The sequence below is a fragment of the Choloepus didactylus genome, chromosome 6 (assembly GCF_015220235.1).
Source record: "Choloepus didactylus isolate mChoDid1 chromosome 6, mChoDid1.pri, whole genome shotgun sequence".
NCBI classification, from domain to species: domain Eukaryota; kingdom Metazoa; phylum Chordata; class Mammalia; order Pilosa; family Megalonychidae; genus Choloepus; species Choloepus didactylus.
This window is the reverse complement of record NC_051312.1, coordinates 110,090,511-110,110,514: the sequence shown is the minus strand read 5'-3', so window position 1 is coordinate 110,110,514 and position 20,004 is coordinate 110,090,511. Positions and strand designations below refer to the sequence as shown.

Genomic DNA, 20,004 nt, shown 5'->3' with positions numbered 1-20,004 from the left:
TTCTCTTTTCTAGGAGAAGAGATCAACTTTGGGAAGCTTATCACAAAACCTTCAGAAGGAACAACTCTAAGGGTAGAAGACCTTGTAAAACAGTATTTTCAAACTGCAGAGAAGGTAATTTCTTAATTGTAGTTCACATTTTGAATAATAGCTATCTTGTAATAACACATTTTAATTTAGGATATGTATATATAATTGATAGTTTATATAAAATTAATCCTCAAAATATTTCTATGAAGCACATAGTATGATGGTTACAGTTCATTACTTTCATTATTATACATCAAGAAAATTAGTGCTTATGTAAGGTTAGTTATTAATGTTGTTAGTGTGCCCATTGTTGATGTTATCTTCTTTCTTTGTAGCCGTACTACAGAAGTCTGAATCCACAATTTAGTTTTCTTGCATCTAGATGTAATTTTATAATTTCTTTACTAATTCAGCCACATGAAGGTGAAGTCAATCAACTTTATTGTTAAGAATATTTACCACTCCAAGTCCCTCTGGTTGTATTAGTTTCCTATGCTGCTGTAAGGAATTACCACAAATATAGTGGCTTAAGATAACACAAATTTATTATCTTATATTCTGTAGGTCAGAAGTCTGGCACAAGTTTTGCTGGACTAAAATCAAGGGGTATGAGGGCTGTGTTCCTTTCTGGAGGCTGTACAGAAGAATCCATTTTCTTGCCTTTTCCAGCTTTTGGAGTCTGCTCACATTTCTTGGTTCATGGCCCCTGTTATGGTTTGCCGATGCTGCCTTTATGCAAAAATACCAGAAATGACTTGGCTTTTATACAGGGGATTTATTAGGTTATAAAGTTACAGTTCTAAGGCCACGAAAATGTCCAAATTAAGGCATCAAAGAGATGATACCTTCACTGAAGAACAGCCAGTGGCGTCTGGAACACCTCTGTCAGCTGGGAAGGCAGAAGGCTGGCATCTGCTGGTCCTTTGCTCCTGGGTTGTGTTTCAAAATGGCTTTCTCCAAATCTGGGCTTCTGTTTTCGCTCCTCTCTCTCAGCTACTGTACGTCCTTGCTTCTTTCTCCCAGGGCATTTCTCTTTAAGCATCTGGGGGTCCTTTCTTACTTCCATGGGGCAAATTTTGGGCTTCATCTCTTAGCTTAGCATCTCCAAATGTTCTTCTGTCTGTATCTCCAAGCGCCTCCAAGTGAACTACTCAAGATCCACCCTGAATGGGCGGGGTCCCCACCTCCATGGAAATAACTTAATCAGAGTTCTCACCCACAGTTGGGTGAGTCACATCTCCATGGAAACAATCAAAAGTTTCACCAATAAGATTGGGTTAAAAGGCCTTGGCTCATAAGGACCACACTCCCCTTTGTCTAGTTTATGGATGGATGAGTAGAAAAATGGGGGAAGGAAAAAAACAAACAAACAAACAAAGGCACACAGTGTTCTTTTTTACTTTAATGACTCTTTTTCACTTTAATTATTATTATTGTTATTTTTGTGTGTGTGGTAATCAAGGTGTCAGGGATTGATTTTGGTGATGAATGCACAACTATGTAATGGTACTGTGAACAATCGAATGTACGATTTGTTTTGTATAACTGCATGGTATGTGAATATATCTCAATAAAATGAATATTTGAAAAAAAAAGGCCATGGCTCTTCTGGGGTGCATAAAGGTTTCAAAGTGGCACAGCCCCCCTCCTTCATATTCATTTCTAGCACTGGTGTGTTTCTCTGTCCACTTCTCTATAGTCTTATCTCTCTCTGATGCCCCTCTTTTGATGCCCTCTTACACTCTTAAGGATCCTTGTGATTAGATGGGGCCTACCCAAGTAGTCAGTAATAATATCCCTGTTTTATGGTCAGCTGATTAACAACCTTAATTCTATCTGCAGCCTAATTCTCCTTTGCTGTGTAACATATTCACAGATCCTAAAAATTGGAATGTGATCATCTGGGTCATTATTCTGTCTACCATACTGGTTAGCCTTATCTTTATTAAGTATCAGCTGCCATTTCTGGTCTCTCTATCTCAGCCACTCAGTCCTTTTTGTTTTCACTTGTCCTGAACTCTCTTCCCTTTTCTTGCTTTGACTGCTTTTTCTGGCCCTTAATATTTATTAGTAGGCTTAATTACTATGTACTGAGTTGTTGTTTTTTTCCCCTTTAATAGGTGGGATTTTTGTTTTTGTCATTTTTCCTGGTAATATTTTCTTTGTTTATCTATAATTATTTTATAAGGAATAGATACTATTTTCTATATCTAGTGATTTGTATTTCTCTTATAGAATGTGCAGCTGTCACTTCTAACAGAAAGGGGAATGGGTGAAGCAGTACAAGAATTTGTAGACAAGGAAGAGAAAGATGCCATAGAGGAATTAGTTAAATACCAGTTGGAAAAAACACAGCGATTTCTTAAAGAACGTCATATTGATGCTCTAGAAGATAAAATTGATGAAGAGGTAAGTAACTTGGGTATGGATAGTTTTATTTAGACAGTCTCTTCTTAAGAGTAGCTCTGAATTTCTTTCTGATAAACCATATTTAACCTCTCTGATTTGTTTAGTTTCATCATCTATAAAATTGGCATAGAAATCCTTTTGGATCTGTCTTCAGAATATATATAGCCTCTGACTACTTCTCACCACTTTCACCACTACCAAATGGTCCAAGCCACTGCCATCTCTCACTCTGATTATTCCAGTAGTCTCCTAACTGGTCTCCCTGCTTCTACCCTAGCCCCCTACCCCCATTCTATCCTCAATTCAGCTGTCAGAGTGAGCCTAACAAATTTCAGATCGTGCCACTCCTGCCTAATAAAATCCTTACAATTGTTTATAAGGCCTTTGTAACTTCTCCACCTTCGTATTTGTTCTAGCCAGGGTGGCCTCCTTGCTATTTCTTAAAACACTCCAGGAATGCTTATGCCCCAGGGCTTTTGTGCCTTTTCTTTCCTTTGATTGGAATGATCTTTTCCCAGTTATTTTCGTGATTCAGTCCCTACCTCTCAAAGCTTTTGCACATACATTATCTTTTCAGCAAGGCTTTGCTGATGCTCCCAACAGCACTTACTATTCCTCTTCCTGCTTTATTTTTCTTTGAGCACTTTCCACCTTCTGCAGAGATTTTACAAGTTCGCAAATTTGAAAGGACTCACAATACTCCACTAAGCATTTTCACTAAAGGTTTTTATTTAAAGGCCAAGGATATAGTGCAGCCTGAGAAAGAATGCAGGCAAGCATTGGGGATCGAAAGACATCAGGCATAAGGTCCTTTTTCATATACCAGACCACTAGGATCAGTGCCATGAATCTTGGGTAAGGCCAAAGCAGAAGTTCTGAGGGAGGTTTTTATGGCCCTCTGATCACATAATCAAGCCATGCTGTCTAACTGATCATGTGGTTGAAAACGATCAGTATGCAAATTGGCCCTGGGGGATGCCCGAGGCTCCCCAGAGGTAAGGATAGAGCTTTCCCAGTCTAGCTGTAAGTTGTCTCAATCCTACAAACTTTCTAAAATACATTGTAACTCATCTATTTATTTTATTGCCTATCCCCTAACTCCACTAGATTGTAAGCTCCACAAGGGCAGAATTTTGTTCACTGTTGTATTCTCAGTTCCTGCAATAGTGCCTGGCACATAGTAGGTGCTCAGTAAACATTTGTTGAATAAATTATTGAATAAATGGAGTTTCTCTTTCCAAGAACATAACTATATTAGAAGAACTTTGTAAGCAGAAACTATTAAAAAGGGAATCTTTTGTATCCCTCGCAGTACCACAGCCATGGTCAGCAGACAGTAAATATGCATGCTTGTTTGATCAAAATGAATCTTCAGATATCATTTCAGACCCACTTTAGCTACTGTCTCGGAAAGCCTCCTGGATGTCCTGCAGCCAAGTGCACGGGAATGGTTTGAGCAATTTAATACTCAAGGAATTAAAGGAATAGATTTTTAAAAAGCTATTTTACCAAAGTATAACACTCATAGGCCATTAGAATTTTTTCACCCTCTGCTGTCTGACAAACTATTTTTCAATGACATGGAACATTTTGGCAGCAGGTAATATAACTTTGCTTAGGGCCAATATATTTTCATTTTGTAGGGTATATTCCTGAAATTTTGATTTAAGTCAGTAAGAAAATGTTTCTTTCATCAATCTCTTGTGAGCTAAAACTATAGTTAAAGTTTTAAGTTACCGTGAAAAGCGTTTCTTCGTCAGTTGTAGCCCATTATTTTATCTTTACATAACTGGAATAAATGACAAGTTTGTGATTTTTTCTGTTATGATCTAGGTTCGTCGTTTCAGAGAAAGTAGACAGAGAAATGCAAATGAAGAAGATGATGAAGTTCGAGAGGTAATTTTTCTGCTGTAAATTCTCATGCTTATATGTAAGTTTGCTGAACTAGAGTAACAGTAGATTTGTTTAGAATAATCAGTCTACAGGTTCTAGTTATGGGTGGGAATGGGCAGTGGTCAGCTGGAGATGGGAGATGAGCTGGTGGATTGCTGCCTCTGACTAGTTGTAGTTCAGCCTGCAGATATTCTGCTTGCTGATACTACTGTTTGTTTATTCCTTTGCTTTGGCTCTTGTCTAAAACTTATTTAATTGGGGGGAGGGTGGTATTTGTAACAAGAGCCCTTATTAATCAAAATTATGTATAATTGCTATCTGAACATCTTCTTATTATAATATATCTAACCCTACTGAGTTGATATTATTTTGGGCAAAAAGAAGCAGCTGAGTGTTTTGGTTAGCAGTGTTGTTATGAGTAAATATTCCATTTCCATTGGCATTTCTGAAATTAGAAATAAGCTCAAGCACCGCTATCACTGTCTTTCAATACTTACGTGTTTGCAGTTTGTGAACTACAGGTTAGCAACCATTTAATTAAATTTTAGGCCTCTGTCTGGTACTTGGTTAATTCATTATTGAAATATATTTTCTTGTTTTCTAATTGTCCTTAGTGTTTTATGATTTTTTTCTACTATTCAAAAGTTAGTTTCTAAATTATTTACTGTTGGGATTTTGTCTTGATTGCTTTTATTCAGCAGACATTTTACTTAGAACCTATTATGGGCTAGGCATTCTGCTTTATATTAGGAATACAAATAAGAAAAAACTATGGTCTGTGAGCACACTGGATTTTCAGTTTAGTAGACAGGAATATGTATAAAAAATACTAAGCCTTATCATGACTTGAAGTTTCACCTTCACTGAAGTAGTACAAGTGTCCTACTAGTCCATTGTTGCTTTTCGAAACATTTCTGAACCATAGCTGACATTGGTGATTTGAAAAGGGTTGAACTTGTACAGTCTCCTTTTTGTTAAATAGTTTTGAAAGTGAAAAAAAAAAAAAAAGAAAAGAAAAGAAAAGGGTTGAAACACTTCACATACCCCTCACATTAACTTTTTCAAGTTCTGTTATTTTCTCTGCTATAATTAAAAAGAAATTAATAGACACCCCTTCCCCACTTAATGATATTTTAATTTATAATTTAATAATATTTTTGCCTCATTTTAGGCACACTCCTTAAGGAAAAGTCAGTATCTGAGACACTAAGAAGGAAAAGATCCCTATCTAAGGAGATGGGGATTCTCAGTTTACTTTTTCTTTTCCTCTGAACTCTTCCTAATGAATCTCTGTTTAGTAGTTGATCTATTGATGACTACTAAGTAATATTACAGCCTTTAATGTCAAACAATAATTTTGGACCCCGATATAGGAAAAATCAGTTATCAAATAATTCTTCTGTGCCATCTCTCTAGAGACTGTAAGACAGACTCCAAGACTATTCTTTCTTTTCTTTTTTAAAAATTAAACCTCCAGGTATGTATCTAATCTGCTTCATCATCTGTTATTCCCAACTGGCTCTTCAGGATTTTGGACCTGGTTATAAACCCAATCAAAAAAATGCTACTTACCTGGAGTTTTAGAGGCTAGGAAAGTGACATTTTGGTGGTGTGTTTTTTTGTTCCTCTGTCTCTACAAAAGTTCGATGTTGTATTTATAAGGGGAGAAGTCCAAACCCCCATCCAAATTGTACCCCAGTTCTTTAGCATCTGTGGAAAATTTAGGCTCTAGTAATTCAGTTAATAGCCTTTTCCCTACAAAGACTGTCCTAGAATAATCTTCTGAATGTCTAGTTTTAAGTGTCTAAGATTCCCTCTCTTTATACTACTGGCGTCATCTCTATGGAATAAGGACAGGATATTTTGCAATGTAAACTAACGTTACTAGCCATGGTGCCAGTGTTGTCTACAGTTTCTTCCATGCCATGCCTTTCATTAATAGCCTTCAACAGCTGATTACAGAACAAAAATCTACCACCGTCTGTTTCATTCCCAGTTCTTCCAAACAAAATGTATTGGGAAAAACAGAACCGATTACCTACTTGGTTTTATTTATTACTGTTTTCAAGGGGTGAAGGGAAATGGTGTTTATCACTTTCTTTTTGCTGGGTGCCTTACTTACACTGTCTCAATTCTCATTCTACAAATAGGAAGACTGAGACCGAAACTTTAGATTATAATAACATTAATTCACTGCATGGCCAATGAATGACTACAATTTTTTAAACTTCTAAAACTGCAGTGCAGCACATCAAAATCGTTCATAATAAACATAGATGTAAACTGCTGTATCTTTTACAGGAATTTTTTTTTTTTTTTTTTTTTTTTTTTTTTTTTTGAGGCTAAGAAGAAATAGAGAAATAGATCAGGGATTCCTTTCCACATTTATTATATTTGTATTCATCTTACAAGGTGCTCTTGAAATAGAAAAGTTTGCCGAATGTCAAGAATGAATGCGAAAAGAAATGATTCCTAGTTCTTGGATCATCTGCCTTAAACTTAATCACCCCTTTCAATTTTATAGATTAAAGAAATATTTCTTTACAATGGGTGCTTTGTATATAAGCTGCTAAGCTCAGTTTTCAGTAATCTTTAAAGCAGAGTAAAAGTGAGCATTTTATACAAAGAAGGTGTAGGAGAAGGTATTACAAATTTTAAGTGGGAGGTTTTCAGAAGAAAGAACTTTTGGGTTTAGATTTTCAACCATATTTCAAGGTTTTGGCAGGAAATTAGGGCTTCCTAGGTAATTTTTCAACCTGTCATGGGATATTATAAATTTTGTTATTCTCAGCATACTGTTTAGAAGTTGAGAAATAGAGTTTGAGACTTTTCCAAGCTGAAATGTACACCTTTGCAGAATTGTTTAGCTTAACATGAATCCCAGTACCATGCTTAAAGTATTTAAACAAACAAAAGCAGTAGCCTTTCCATCTAGGAAAACAAACATTATGCTTTAAAGCCTCTTGTTCTCATGGAAAAACTCTCAAGTATTTTCTTTAATTATAATTTATAATAGTAATAATTTCATATTTAAATAAACAAATATCCTAATAGCCTAGATCAGGATTTGGCAAACTTTCTATAAGAGGTCAGATGATAAATATTTTGTGTTCTGCAGGCCACATATGTTCTCTGTTACATATTCATTGTAAAAACAAAGAAATTTGTTGAAATTTAAAAATGTAAAAACCATTCTTAGCCTAATCCACAGGCCACAGTTTCCCAGCCTCTGCTCCTTTCTACATTCTTCCTGTATTTGAGGCAGGGTTGACACCCCCTTTCAAAGTATAATACCAGAATAGTATGTTTTCAAATCTTGTAAAAAGTATATGGAGGCATCACCTTTGTCATTTGCTCCAGACCTGCACTCATGAGATAAATTCTTAGAAATAATATATTTTAAATATACCAATAAAAACCCCAAAGGCTTTGCAAAGAAAAAGTTGGGTTAAAATGATATTTGAATGTAATGTTTGACATGATTCAAGTGAAGATACAATAATTAGGCAAAGACAAAAGTGCAGAATTTGGAAATGATGGTAATTCAGTACAAGAAATAATAATAATAGTAATAATAATAGGGCACAATGCACTTAAAATTTTTCTAGATACTGTCAAATAGCTCCAAAGATGTTACACCAATTTACATTTCAACTAGTAGTGTTTGGGACCATTTATCACCCCACATCCTTGTCATTATGATCTTTCAGTACATTTTTTGAACTTTACAAATATAGAGAAATTATTTCCTACTGTTGTTTTTTAATTCATGCTTCTTTCATTACTAGTGAGTTTGAGCAATTTTCATATTTATAAATCATTCATATTTATTTGAGACACATTGTCATGTACTTTGCCCATATTTTGGGGTGGGGGGGGGAGGGGATGAGTCATTGGTCTTTTATTGATTTTGTAAGCGCACTCACTTGAACACACTTGTGATCTCTCTTTATGTATGTGTGCATACACATTCACAGATAATAGTGCAGCATATTTAGGATTTTTGTCATGGAAAGGAAGTAGCCACCTACTCCTTGAAGCTTTTTTGTTTGTTTTAAATCAGAAATGGGGACACTTAAGTGCCTTTTTGGTATGAATGAGCCTATGGGTTTTTTCCTCCTTTTATTAACATGGTGAGTTAAATTTTTACATATTCTATTATTGACCCATCTTTGCATCATTTCGTGAAACCCCCACCCCCAGTATTCATAAGTAAGATACTGTGGTTTTCTTTTTGTGCATGTAATACTTTGTCAGTTTTAAGTACCATGTCATACTGGCTTTATACAAAGGATGTGTAAGCTTGCTTTCTCTGTGCTCTCAGTTCCTATTGAAATAGCATTGAGATTATCTGTTTTTTGAAGATTTGGTAGAATTCACCTGTGAAACTTACTAGTTTTGGTCCTTTTTGGGGGTGTATCCTATCAACAATTTTCTCAAAATTTCTTTGATAATTGTACTATTGAGATCTTTCTTGGATTAGGTTAGGTCATTTGTATTTCCAGATTACTTAGAATTGAGCATAGTGTTCTGTCATAATTTACATAATCAAAAAAATTTTCCCTAAATCTTTGCCTCCCATTCTCATTTTGAATAATGTATATTGTGTTTTCATCCTTTTTTTTTACTCTGTTAGTAATTTTTATCAATGTCATTATTTTGTCCCAAAGGATCAATTCGTGGATGTTTTAATTCTAATGTGTCTTTGTTTAAAGTTTGTTATTTATAATTATATTCTTATTCATTGTTTTCCAGTGGTTTCCTTGGATAGGCTTTATTTTTTTCTAACTTTTTTAATGCTTAATTCGCTTATTTTTATTCATTTGTATTTCGTGGGCTATGGGCTTTCTTATAAGCACTGCTTTAGCTGTGCCCCATTGCTCAGATATGCAGTATTTTTTTTACTTTCATTATTTTCTAGATTATTTACAATTTTATTTTTGTTTTACATTTTGACTCCAGTTAATTTTTAGGAGGTAGTGTTTTTATTTTATTATTATTAATTTATAATTTTACTGCATTGTAATTTGACAGTATGTTACTGTTTCTATTACTTAGAACTTACTGAAATTTTCCTTTGCGTACCGTTATATAACACTTTACAAGTCTCATGGGGTCTTGAAAAGGATGTTCTTTGTTTTCAGAGTATAGAGTTTAACATGTATCAGTTGGATCTAGCTTACTAATAATGTAATGTAGGTACCCTATTTTTTAAATCTTTTTTTTAATGTACTTCCTTTGAGCCAGGAGAGAGAAATTGAAACCTATTATTTTATTTAAGTCTTTTGTTGTGTTCTGAAGCTTTTGCTTTTTGCATTGTGATACCACTCTGAGCCCTTCATGTAGTGATTTAACCATTATTTCCCTTCAGCTGGGATTATTTTTGTGAAGCTGATTACCTCCCTCTCCCACCTCCACTCGCACTTCTAGCCTGCCTGCTTTGTTCACATCTTCTCATTTTGTACTTCTCCCTGCCCGCCCTTACTTTGTGGTGTCACAGAGAGCTTAGAAATGCTCAAGTCACCCATTCTGAGACCCAGAACCTGCCATTATAAGCAAGAGAGACCTGTGGCCAGATGTCTCTTCTCAACTCTCCCTTCACCAGGGCAAATGTTGATTATGTTCATTAATTCTTCTTTATCAACTTTGTGTTTTGGGGTTGACTATTTTATAATATTGAAAATGTATTGTGTTCTGTTTTTGTTCTCCTTGTTATATTTTGATTGGTTTAAGGGATCAGATCAGGGCAGAATTGCTTTTATTCTGCCTTTTTTAATCAGAAAAATCTGTATTCATTTTAGAGTTGGTCAGCATATTTGTTTAAGTCTCAAAATGTTTTTCTGGACAAATTAAAAATTTGTGGCATGTTCTTGGTCCTAAGGCTTCTATTCTTTTCTAAGCCTTCTACTGATTTACTCTTCTTTACTCCTTTATCTTATATATTTGTAAATATTTATTTTCATGTTTTTCTGGTTACAAAAGTAATATTTTAGAAAAAAAAGTTTATTGTAGAAAATTTGTAAAATTCAAGCAAAAAAAAAGAAAACAAAAGCAGCCTAAAATGTCACCACCCACAGAGAGCAATTGTGGAGGAAATATTTTGTTATTATTTATTATTAAGAACCCATTGTAACACAGTAGCTCAAATGATGACAGTCTTTTCATCTGCAAATGTGGTGTTGAATTAGGAGGGATTATTGATATTCCTTGACATTCTGGAACTTCTGATTCTGTGAGATTTTATCTTTCTTGTGAAACCATTTCAAAAGGTCTCATTTTACAGGTGGTGGTGTACATCAATCTGACAAATCATAGACATTGAATTTGATAGGGAGGGGTTCCTCTTCTTTTTAACCTTTTTATAGCATGGTGAGTGAAAAATAACAGGGAGGACATTTTGGCAATATTAAATGTTCATCTGATAGACTGGACTCCTTTCAGTTATGTGACGTTTAGGATGCTGTGTCATCTGCTCACCTGTCCTTCCTCCTTGCTGTCCCTCTCAGGCTATGAATAGGGCCAGAGCCCTGAGATCCCAGTCGGAGGACTCTGCCTCTGCCTTCAGCGCCGATGACCTGATGAGTATAGATGTGGCAGAACAGATGGCTAACGACTCTGACGATAGCATCTCGGCGACAGCCAGCAGGGGAAGAGGCCGAGGAAGAGGCCGAGGAAGAGGTGGAAGGGGGCAGAATTCAGCCCTGAGAGGAGGGTCCCAAAGAGGACGAGGTTACACTGAGTACAATCTTTTGCACATATTCAAATTTGGCAATTGAGTGGGAAATATAGAATTGTATTCCTGTTGTCAGAATCGAGTTATGTGAGTTTTTATTTCTAAAATAGAGTCCTTTAAAAATTTATTTTTATAATTCATAAAGTCAGTCTTTAATGCAGTTACAACACACTTTTACTTCAATAAATTATGAATGGCTTCATACACATGGGTTTTAATTTCTCTTAAGTATTTTCTGTGGCTTCACTGTGTTTCTCACACAGTACCATTTGGGTACATTTATTGTCGTGTTTACTCTCACATGCACAAAGAAATAGTGAGGCAAATAAGAGTTGTTAAGGATATTGGCTAGCTAATTGGTAGCAGGAAGGAAACACTAGACCATAAAAATATTATTTTTGTTACTGTTGTGAGTTATAGGTGTCCATGTGCTGTAAAGTAGTCACTGTATAAGGTAGTCTTGATGAAATTTGTTTAAAAAGAAAAACAATTGATTTCTAAAAGCAGTCATTAATATTAATTACCACTAATGTATTTAATGTGACACATTGTCACATTACTAGTCAAAATAATAGAAAATGGTCATCTAGTGACTTCCTGATGTATTATATAAATCCATCCTTGCGGATATTTTTAATTTCTTTCTATTAAAATATTTATCTGTAGGAATTATAAGATGGTAAATGAATAGTGATTTAGTTAAAAATCTGTAGGGAGAGAAATCATCTTCTAGTGATAATTATTTTTTTTATCTTTACATTTACAAAATGTTTCTTTAGATTTTAATTGGAGCAGTATGAACCAACTGTGGCCTAATGGTAATCTCTGAAAATTGATTGATCAGAGTCTAAATGTTTCTTCTTATGTATGTCTGGCTTTTTACATCTAACTTGTGTCTTGACATAACTTTATTTAAATTTCATTTTTGGAGTTGTTTCTAATTAATGAAAAACACCATAGCTACTGATGGAATTTTTACTGACTGTGATCATATTTTCTAGTAACAGGCACTGGTCTGGAGCCTTCTACTCGAAGCAGAAGTTCAAAGGCCCCTACATCAACATCATCTAGAAATATGTCTATTTTAGATGGTGAGTATAGGCTGATTATTTAACATCCAGTCATCATTTTTAAACATAGGTAGACTAAGGAAATCCCCACTAGCAAACCTCATCGGGTTTTTTTTTGTATCATTGTGGAATTAAAAGGGTTATTAGGATCACAGGATAAACTATTCATATAAAGGTCTTTGCTATTCATTAGAGCTGTTGAAGAAGGTAAGTCTTCAAAATTATTTTTTATAATTCCTTACTTTTAGACAAATTTGATTATTCCCTTTTACAGATGGCTTACCTGGGCTTAGAAAAGTGAGGCAACTCATTATAGCAACAATGATCAAGAATTAAAGTAGAGAAAGAACTGCTTCTGAATATACTACTTCTTTCCTCATACTGCTTTCATCTGTCTCTACTGTTAGTATAGAGAAGTCATGCAATCTAGTTAAGAGAAATTACGATTTGAATTCTTTGAATTAATTTTGCATATGTCCTATGGTCTAAAAATGGCCTCAACCTAGGCAATCTATTAAAACTATTTTTAATATTACAGTTTGTGAAATTAGACTAAGTTGTTAGTCATGTTAATAAAATATATATGTTAAGATAGGTAGTGATGTTTTTTCTACTTATATACAGATTTAAATTCATATACAGATTAAATTCATATGTCTATTACTTAAATTATTATTTGAGGATAATTTTATAGCTAGGAAAAACTGAGTCCTAGAGAAATTAATTTTAGGCCAACTGGAGAGTTGGGCTAACTCTTAAAAATGAAATTTATCAAGAGTAACTATAAACTGCATTTAAATCCAAAAAGACAGCTGCACAAATAGAGTTATGAGAGGTACTTGACTTCAGCAGCAATGCAAGTAAAAATGACTTTGGTCAGTAAGAGTTACCGTTAGTAGCAGGTCAACATGACTGTCTGCATCTAATGACATCTTAAGCTATATTAACAGAAGTAATATATCTCTACAACAAGGAATTTCTCCCTATGTATCATTGCCAAGAATACTGTGCTCATGCTTGGAACTATATTTCAAGAAGGATATCAACTATGTAATCATTCAGAAAAGAAACCATGTAATATAACAAATGGTTGAAGGAGCCTGTAGCTATGGTGTTTTTCATTAATTAGAAACAACTCCAAAAATGAAATTTAAATAAAGTTATGTCAAGACACAAGTTAGATGTAAAAATCTTGACAAAGATTCAGACCTTTGTATAGTTCAAGCTCTATTGTGTGAAAGATGGAATAGATTTGATTTGTATAGTGCCAAAGGCAATGGTTTTCAACCTATTTTGGATCATGGATTCTCTTTTAGAATCTCTTGAAAGCTGTATCTCCTCTTCCAAATAAGTACTCATGTACAATTTGTACTCAATTTTACAGGGTTCAGGAACCCCCACAAAACCCATCCAGGACTCTAGATTAAGACCTCCTAGCCTTAAGAGGATGGATGGGAAAAGCTAGAAGGAGACAGATTTAAGTTTATTCTCTGATAGAATGGACCTTGCAGACTGGAGAACAACTTGAAAGTCCATTCTATCAGATAATAAACTTCTGGGCTTTTTCTCTAAAAGTTTTATTCTTTCTTCTATGTTTATCCTTATGCTTCAATTGGAATTGACTTTTTTTTGGTATAATCTGAGATAGGAATCATGTTTCATTTTTCTCCATACAGACATCCAATTGCTCCAATGCCATTTATTGAAAAGACTGTGTTTTCCTCATTGCTTGGCAGAGCCACCTTTGTTGTAATCAGTTGTTCGTTTATGTGCGGGTGTGTTCTGGGCTCTACATTCTGTTCCACTGATCTAGCCAATACCACTGTTGTAATTAATGTGGCTTTATAGTAAGTCTTAATATCTAGTTATGAGATCTTTCTTCCTTTACCTACAGACTGTTAAAACCAATGTTAATGTTTGCCCAGATCAATAGGTATCCTCAGGAAAAAGGACTGTTTCTCTAAGTTATAGCTTTTCTTCACTTTTGACCTAGTAATTCCTTACCTAGGTTATCAGCTCTTAAATGGTTTTAAGAATTTATTTTTTAATGTTTGACATAGCAGTTTGGGTTCTTTTCAGCAGAAGTGTTTGTCTAAATAACCTAGCTTACAATTTACAGAAACATAGGCTTTATCTTTAGTTTCTTTATTCAAAATTCATGTCTGGCTGTCTCTTTTACATCTAGGACCATTGTCTCCAGGATTTTTTATGAGCATTTTTTCACTTTCTAATATGGTCCTTTCAGAACTAGTATGCCAATGAGATTTTCAAAGAAATTCCTTCGTGACTACTGTGCTATGTTATTGACTGATATTGTAAAATAAATATTCTATTTGTGTAGAAAGACAAGAGACCAGTTACGGTGCTTTAAAATTTTCACAAACTGGTACAACTAATCATTTTTTAAAGTAGTAATATTCATCTGTGAAAAGAGGCTATGCAAGTAAACAAACTTAATATGAAACTTGAAATTTCCTGAATTAGGTTCCAGACAAATATAAGACTATGGTGCCTTTGCAGCATAGCACTTGTGGTTAGAAACCCAAACTCTGGAGTCAGGCCTGGTTTGCTCTGCCAGCTCTACACCTGCCAGCTCAGTGCCCTTACACCATAGGTGCCATGAGGTGGGGGGGAGGGGTGTGTGTGTGCTCTGCGTCGTCCTTGTTCATCAGTATATCTACGGTGTCTGGCACATAGTAGATGCTCCTTAAACACTTGAGAATGACTGAGTAAAAAAATCTCTTAGAGACTCTGGTACAGCATAAAGTTTAAGAGCATGGTTCTAAAGTCAGAAAGCCCTCGGTTTGAATTCTGATGCCTTAATTTACTAGTTGTGTACCCTGCAGCACATTACTTAGGCTTTGCTTCTCTAAGATTCAGGGACCTCGTTGGTAAGATGGGGTAATGATTACATCTATCTCATTGGGTTATTTTGAGAAATAATGAGAAAATACATATGCAGCACCTGGCACAGTATCACTACATATTAAGCCCTCAGTTAACTTGAAACCCATTGTTATTTTATAAGCCTCATATTCCTTAACTTTAAAATTGGCAATGTAATACTGACTTCACAGAGTAGTTTTACATGTTAAATGAGCATATGTATATACAGTACTGAGTGCAACACTTAGTAAGATTTGAATAGACGATTACTGCTATTTCTATCAGTGACACAGTTTTGCAATAAATTTGTGAATGTAGATGTTTTATAAATCATTGGTCTAAATTTCTCTTTAATTGATTTGATCTCATGGTTTTATTAATTAGCTACTAACTCTCATGTTGGGCCTTGTTTGAAAACTGAAACTGATTTTTTTTTTTTTAATTAAATTCAGTTTTATTGAGATATATTCACATACCATACAGTCTTCCATGTTGTACAATTATCTGTTCATAGTACCATCATATAGTTATACATTCATCACCCAATCTATTTTTGAACATTTTCCTTACACCAGAAAGAAAAAGAATAAAAAATAAAAGTAAAAAAGAACACCCAAATCATTCCCCCCCATCCCACCCTATTTTTCATTTAGTTTTGTCCCCATTTTTCTACTCATCCATCCATACACTGGATAAAGGGAGTACGATCCACAAGGTTTTCACAATCACACTGTCACCTATTATAAGCTACATTGTTAATACAGTCGTCTTCAAGAGTCAAGGCTACTGGGTTGGAGTTTGATAGTTTCAGGTATTTACTTCTAGCTATTCCAATACATTAAAACCTTAAAAGGATTATCTGTATAGTGCATAAGAATGTCCACCAGAGTGACCTCTCGACTCCATTTGAAATCTCTCAGCCAGTGAAACTTTATTTCATTTCATCTCATATCCCTCTTTTGGTCAAGAAGATGTTCTCAATCCCATGATGTTGGGTCCAGATTTTGAAACTGATTTTTTAATATGAATGTGTAAAGCATTTTTTTTTTCAGGTTAGATTTGTTGTTTTATAAAATCTAATAGAATAACTATGGGTTATTAACTGTATTTGCCATAACCCGGATACAAAAGCAACTTTAAAACTATAACTTTTAGATCTCTGTTATAAGTGGAGGACTGTAGAGATAAATAAAGGTCGCATTCTATTATAACAAGCTCTTTGGAGTATAGCTATTTATTATACTGAAATTTTACTAGGAAAGGTAGAAATTACATATAGAGCCAGCAGTGTTTGTAAATGAAAGAGTTGGCAAGAATTTTCCATTGGAATCAGCCTGAAAAGGACTGTGACTAAGTGAACAAAAGATACTTCTGAAGCTACCACGTGTACATTTAATTTGCCACCATGGCCCCCACCACTGCTGCTACCTCTACTACCCTCCTGAGAGCCACATTTATTTAAATGCTTGCTACCTGCTAGGCACTTGCCAAAGCAATTTACATTAACTACCTCTTTTTTATCCTTTCAACAATTTTCTGCATGGAATATTATTAATATTATTTTACAGGTAAGGAAACTGAGACTTAAAGAGGCCAAGGAACTTGGCCATAGTCACCCAGCTAGTAAGTCAAAATGAATCTGACTCCAAAACCAGATCTTTTTTGTACATCATGGATGATTGTACAGTATGTGAATATATCTCAATAAAACTGAATTTAAAAAAAAAATGGATCTTTTAACCACTATACTGTATTGTCTTCCTAACAAAATTCACTGCTTTGTTTTCTGGTAAAGTCCGTTTATTTTTTTACTCTTTTGCTATCCACTAGGGATAAAAAGAAAGGTGAGTTTTTGCTTTCAACGATGCCAAAGTTTAAGGAGTCAGTGAGTAAATATTGAGTAGAAATATACTTTGGAAGTGTCATGATCACTGGGTTTTTATCCACTTGCCCCTTGTAGCCTTTTGAGTGCACTAGGATGTGAGGTCAGTTATTGAGTAGGGCAGATAGAATTCTGCTTCTGCTTTTCATCCCCCTCTCAGGTGGATATCACATGATTGTGGATAGGCCCTGGAATAGGAAATATGGTCAAATCAGAAATTGACACCAGCTAGAATGATTCCTGAGGTTTCCTGACTAGGAGAATTTGGGGCTTTGCAGGATCCTTTGAGCATTTGGCTTTTTCAGGTCCTCTGGTTTTGGAGTCATCTTGGGGTAGACATTTGATATTAGCAAACAGATGAGCATAGGAGAAAATAGCCTGTAATTGTTTGAGATTTATTCTAGGTTTTAGTCTCAAGAAAAAGGGGAAAAGACAAAGGGTTAGCCAAACTTCAAGTTGCTAGCCAAGTTTTTAAAGCTAAAAAAGTAGAGTCAAAGGAAGGTTTTATCATGGAATAAGGTATGCTGTTTTCTAGAATTCCCCTTCTGGTATATTTCTTAGGTACTGAATGTGGCTAATGGGACAGAGGAAGATAAGGAATCTCTTACTAGAATCCCATTGGATCCTAATACAGCTACAGGGAAAGGGATCACCAGCTACAGAGAAGGAAGCTTTCAGGGCCGGTTATTTCTAGATGGAATATGTGAATAAAGCCTATTTGAGGCTTATGGTCAACGTATTTGGACTTCACTCAATTAGGTGATCAGATTTCATCCTTCAGGTATTTTTCTGCAAAATGTTTTTAGTGTGGGTATATTTCTGAACACTGCCTGTTACTATATTTGAGTAAGCTGGGAAATCATTATGGACTGGCAGCTTGGCATTGTATTATTTCGACTTATAATTCCACCTCCCTTCAGATTTAAAAAAATATAAATGGTTTTATAATTAGTCATCATGGATTTTCGCAGGTAGGACTTAGAAATCTTTAGCTAAAGAAATGTGCAAATGTTTCCAAGTTATTTTAAAAATAACATAATGGATGTTTTATCTTTTTTTGTTCTAGCCTTTACATCTGCAAGACAACAGCCCTCACGAAATGTTGCTACTAAGAATTATACAGAGGTAAGAAAAAAAGTTTTATAGTTGTGTTTTCATAATTTATATTTCCCACATTATGGATTGTCTACAAAGCCAACAAAAGAAGAAAAAGTGTAGAATATTAAAGCTAAAGCTCCTTACTGGTTACCTTGACTGAGAGCTTCTAGGGTTTTTTGTTTTTTTTTGATAATGGGTTGTATAAATAAAAATCCATAAATGTATGTATATATGAATATTTTAAAGGATGACAATGATGAGCCCAAAGGGTCCATGCATGGAATATTAATATTTAAAAGTTCATTGCATATAGAGGTGTTATTTATACCTCAGTTCTTTTTATCACTTATTCTGTCAGGATACTGTGGCTCTTGTCTTAACAGCTGGTACTACACCTGAAACACTGAAGGCTCTCTGCATGCCTCAGCTATAGATTTAACATAGGCTTCTGCTCTTCCTTTGGATTCCAAGAAGAGTCCAGTATGGGCTTGAATCTCCTCTTAAATTGCTTCCAAAACCCATGTGTCTTAAGTCCAGGGCCAATACCCTCTTCCCTGTATATTAGGGTTTCTCAATAGTGGCACTATTGACATTTGGGACCGGACAATTCTTTATTGTGAGGGACTGTCCTGTGTATTTTAGAATGTTCAGCAGTATCCCTGTTCTCTATCTACTAGATGCCAATAGCACTCCTCCCCCCAGACATGACACTCAAAAATGTCTCTGGACATTGTCAAATGTCCCTGGTAGGGGTGGGGTAGGGATAAAATCACTCCCATTTGAGAACCATTGCTTTATAGCATCTTGCCCCCATATCCTTTTCTTGAATTTCATTCTTGATCTCTCAAGTATTTGACATAGTTGATCAACCTCTTCACCAGGACACTTCTCTGTCCTGATTTTAATCTTGTTCTTTTATGTCTCTTAACTTCATCTTTCTTTTTTTTTTTTCTCTTCTTCCTATTACCCATTTACATGTGGATATAGCAGTGCTAACTTTTATCCTAAATTCATTTTTTAATCATTTTTTATTGTAGAATATAACATATACATAGAAGTGAAAACTTTCCATGTGCAATTTAACAAGTAGTTAGAGAGCAAATTTCAAAGAATGTTATGGGTTACAGTTCTACAGTTTCAGTTATTTCCTTATTGTGAAATATAGCACATACACAAAAAGATAATATTTTTCAAAGTATAATTTAACAAGTGGTTATATAGGAAATTTCCAAAAATGTTATGAGTTACAGCACCATAGTTTCAGTTATTTCCTTATTGTGAAATATAACATATATACAAAAAGGCAATAACTTTCAAATTACAATTTAACAAGTACCTATAGAACAAATTTCAAAGGATGCTATGGGTTACAGTTCCACCATTTCAATTCTTTCCTTCTGGCTATTTTAATACTCCAGCAACTAAGAAAAAGAAAATTATGTGGATTCAGTATTCATAATCCTTTGTTAAATTCCATCTTGTCTGTTGCTACCCCTTCCTCTAGTTTAATCACTTTCCCAACTAAATTCCATTTTATTATTTCCAATCAACTATTGCTCTGCTTTCACTTCAAGATCAACATATCTGCAACCAGAATCATTATCAAGACTGCAAAGTATCTTCCCTTCTAGATTTTTCTATCATAGGACAAGGATATGAGTTCAAAAAGAGCAAATCATGCCAAACTAGCCTTTTTTTTTTTTTTTCATGTTTTGATTGATTCTACACAGTGGTAAATCAGGGGAATGTTGAATGCATTTGATTCCTTCAAAGCACATAGGACAATCTTCTGATAGTTTTATGGACAAAATGCAGAAATACTGGCTGGTCTCATAGCTGCTTGGACAACTGCATTTAATAACTTTTGATTAATAATTCAGTGTCAGCCTGAAAGGGAGGTCTCAGGTGCTGTTTTTCAGTATTCTGTCCTTACCTTCATCCTTGTCTGCCCTTTTTATCAATATTAAGATGAAGACATAGCAAAGGTGTTTATCAAGTGTCAG

General features: G+C 34.8%; 1 protein-coding gene across 3 annotated transcripts in view; it reads left to right on the top strand.

Moving 5' to 3' along the window:
• MRE11 (MRE11 homolog, double strand break repair nuclease) overlaps positions 1–20,004 on the top strand; it is a 77,226-nt gene that overhangs the window by 44,841 nt on the left and 12,381 nt on the right. For 2 of the 3 annotated variants that reach the window (XM_037841140.1, XM_037841141.1), the window contains 6 exons: positions 14–114; positions 2,266–2,439; positions 4,273–4,335; positions 10,839–11,061; positions 12,067–12,156; positions 17,970–18,028. In XM_037841140.1, the coding sequence (XP_037697068.1) occupies positions 14–114; positions 2,266–2,439; positions 4,273–4,335; positions 10,839–11,061; positions 12,067–12,156; positions 17,970–18,028 (710 nt within the window). The remainder of the gene's footprint in view (positions 1–13; positions 115–2,265; positions 2,440–4,272; positions 4,336–10,838; positions 11,062–12,066; positions 12,157–17,969; positions 18,029–20,004) is intronic. The other variant, XM_037841142.1, reaches the window with a different exon arrangement.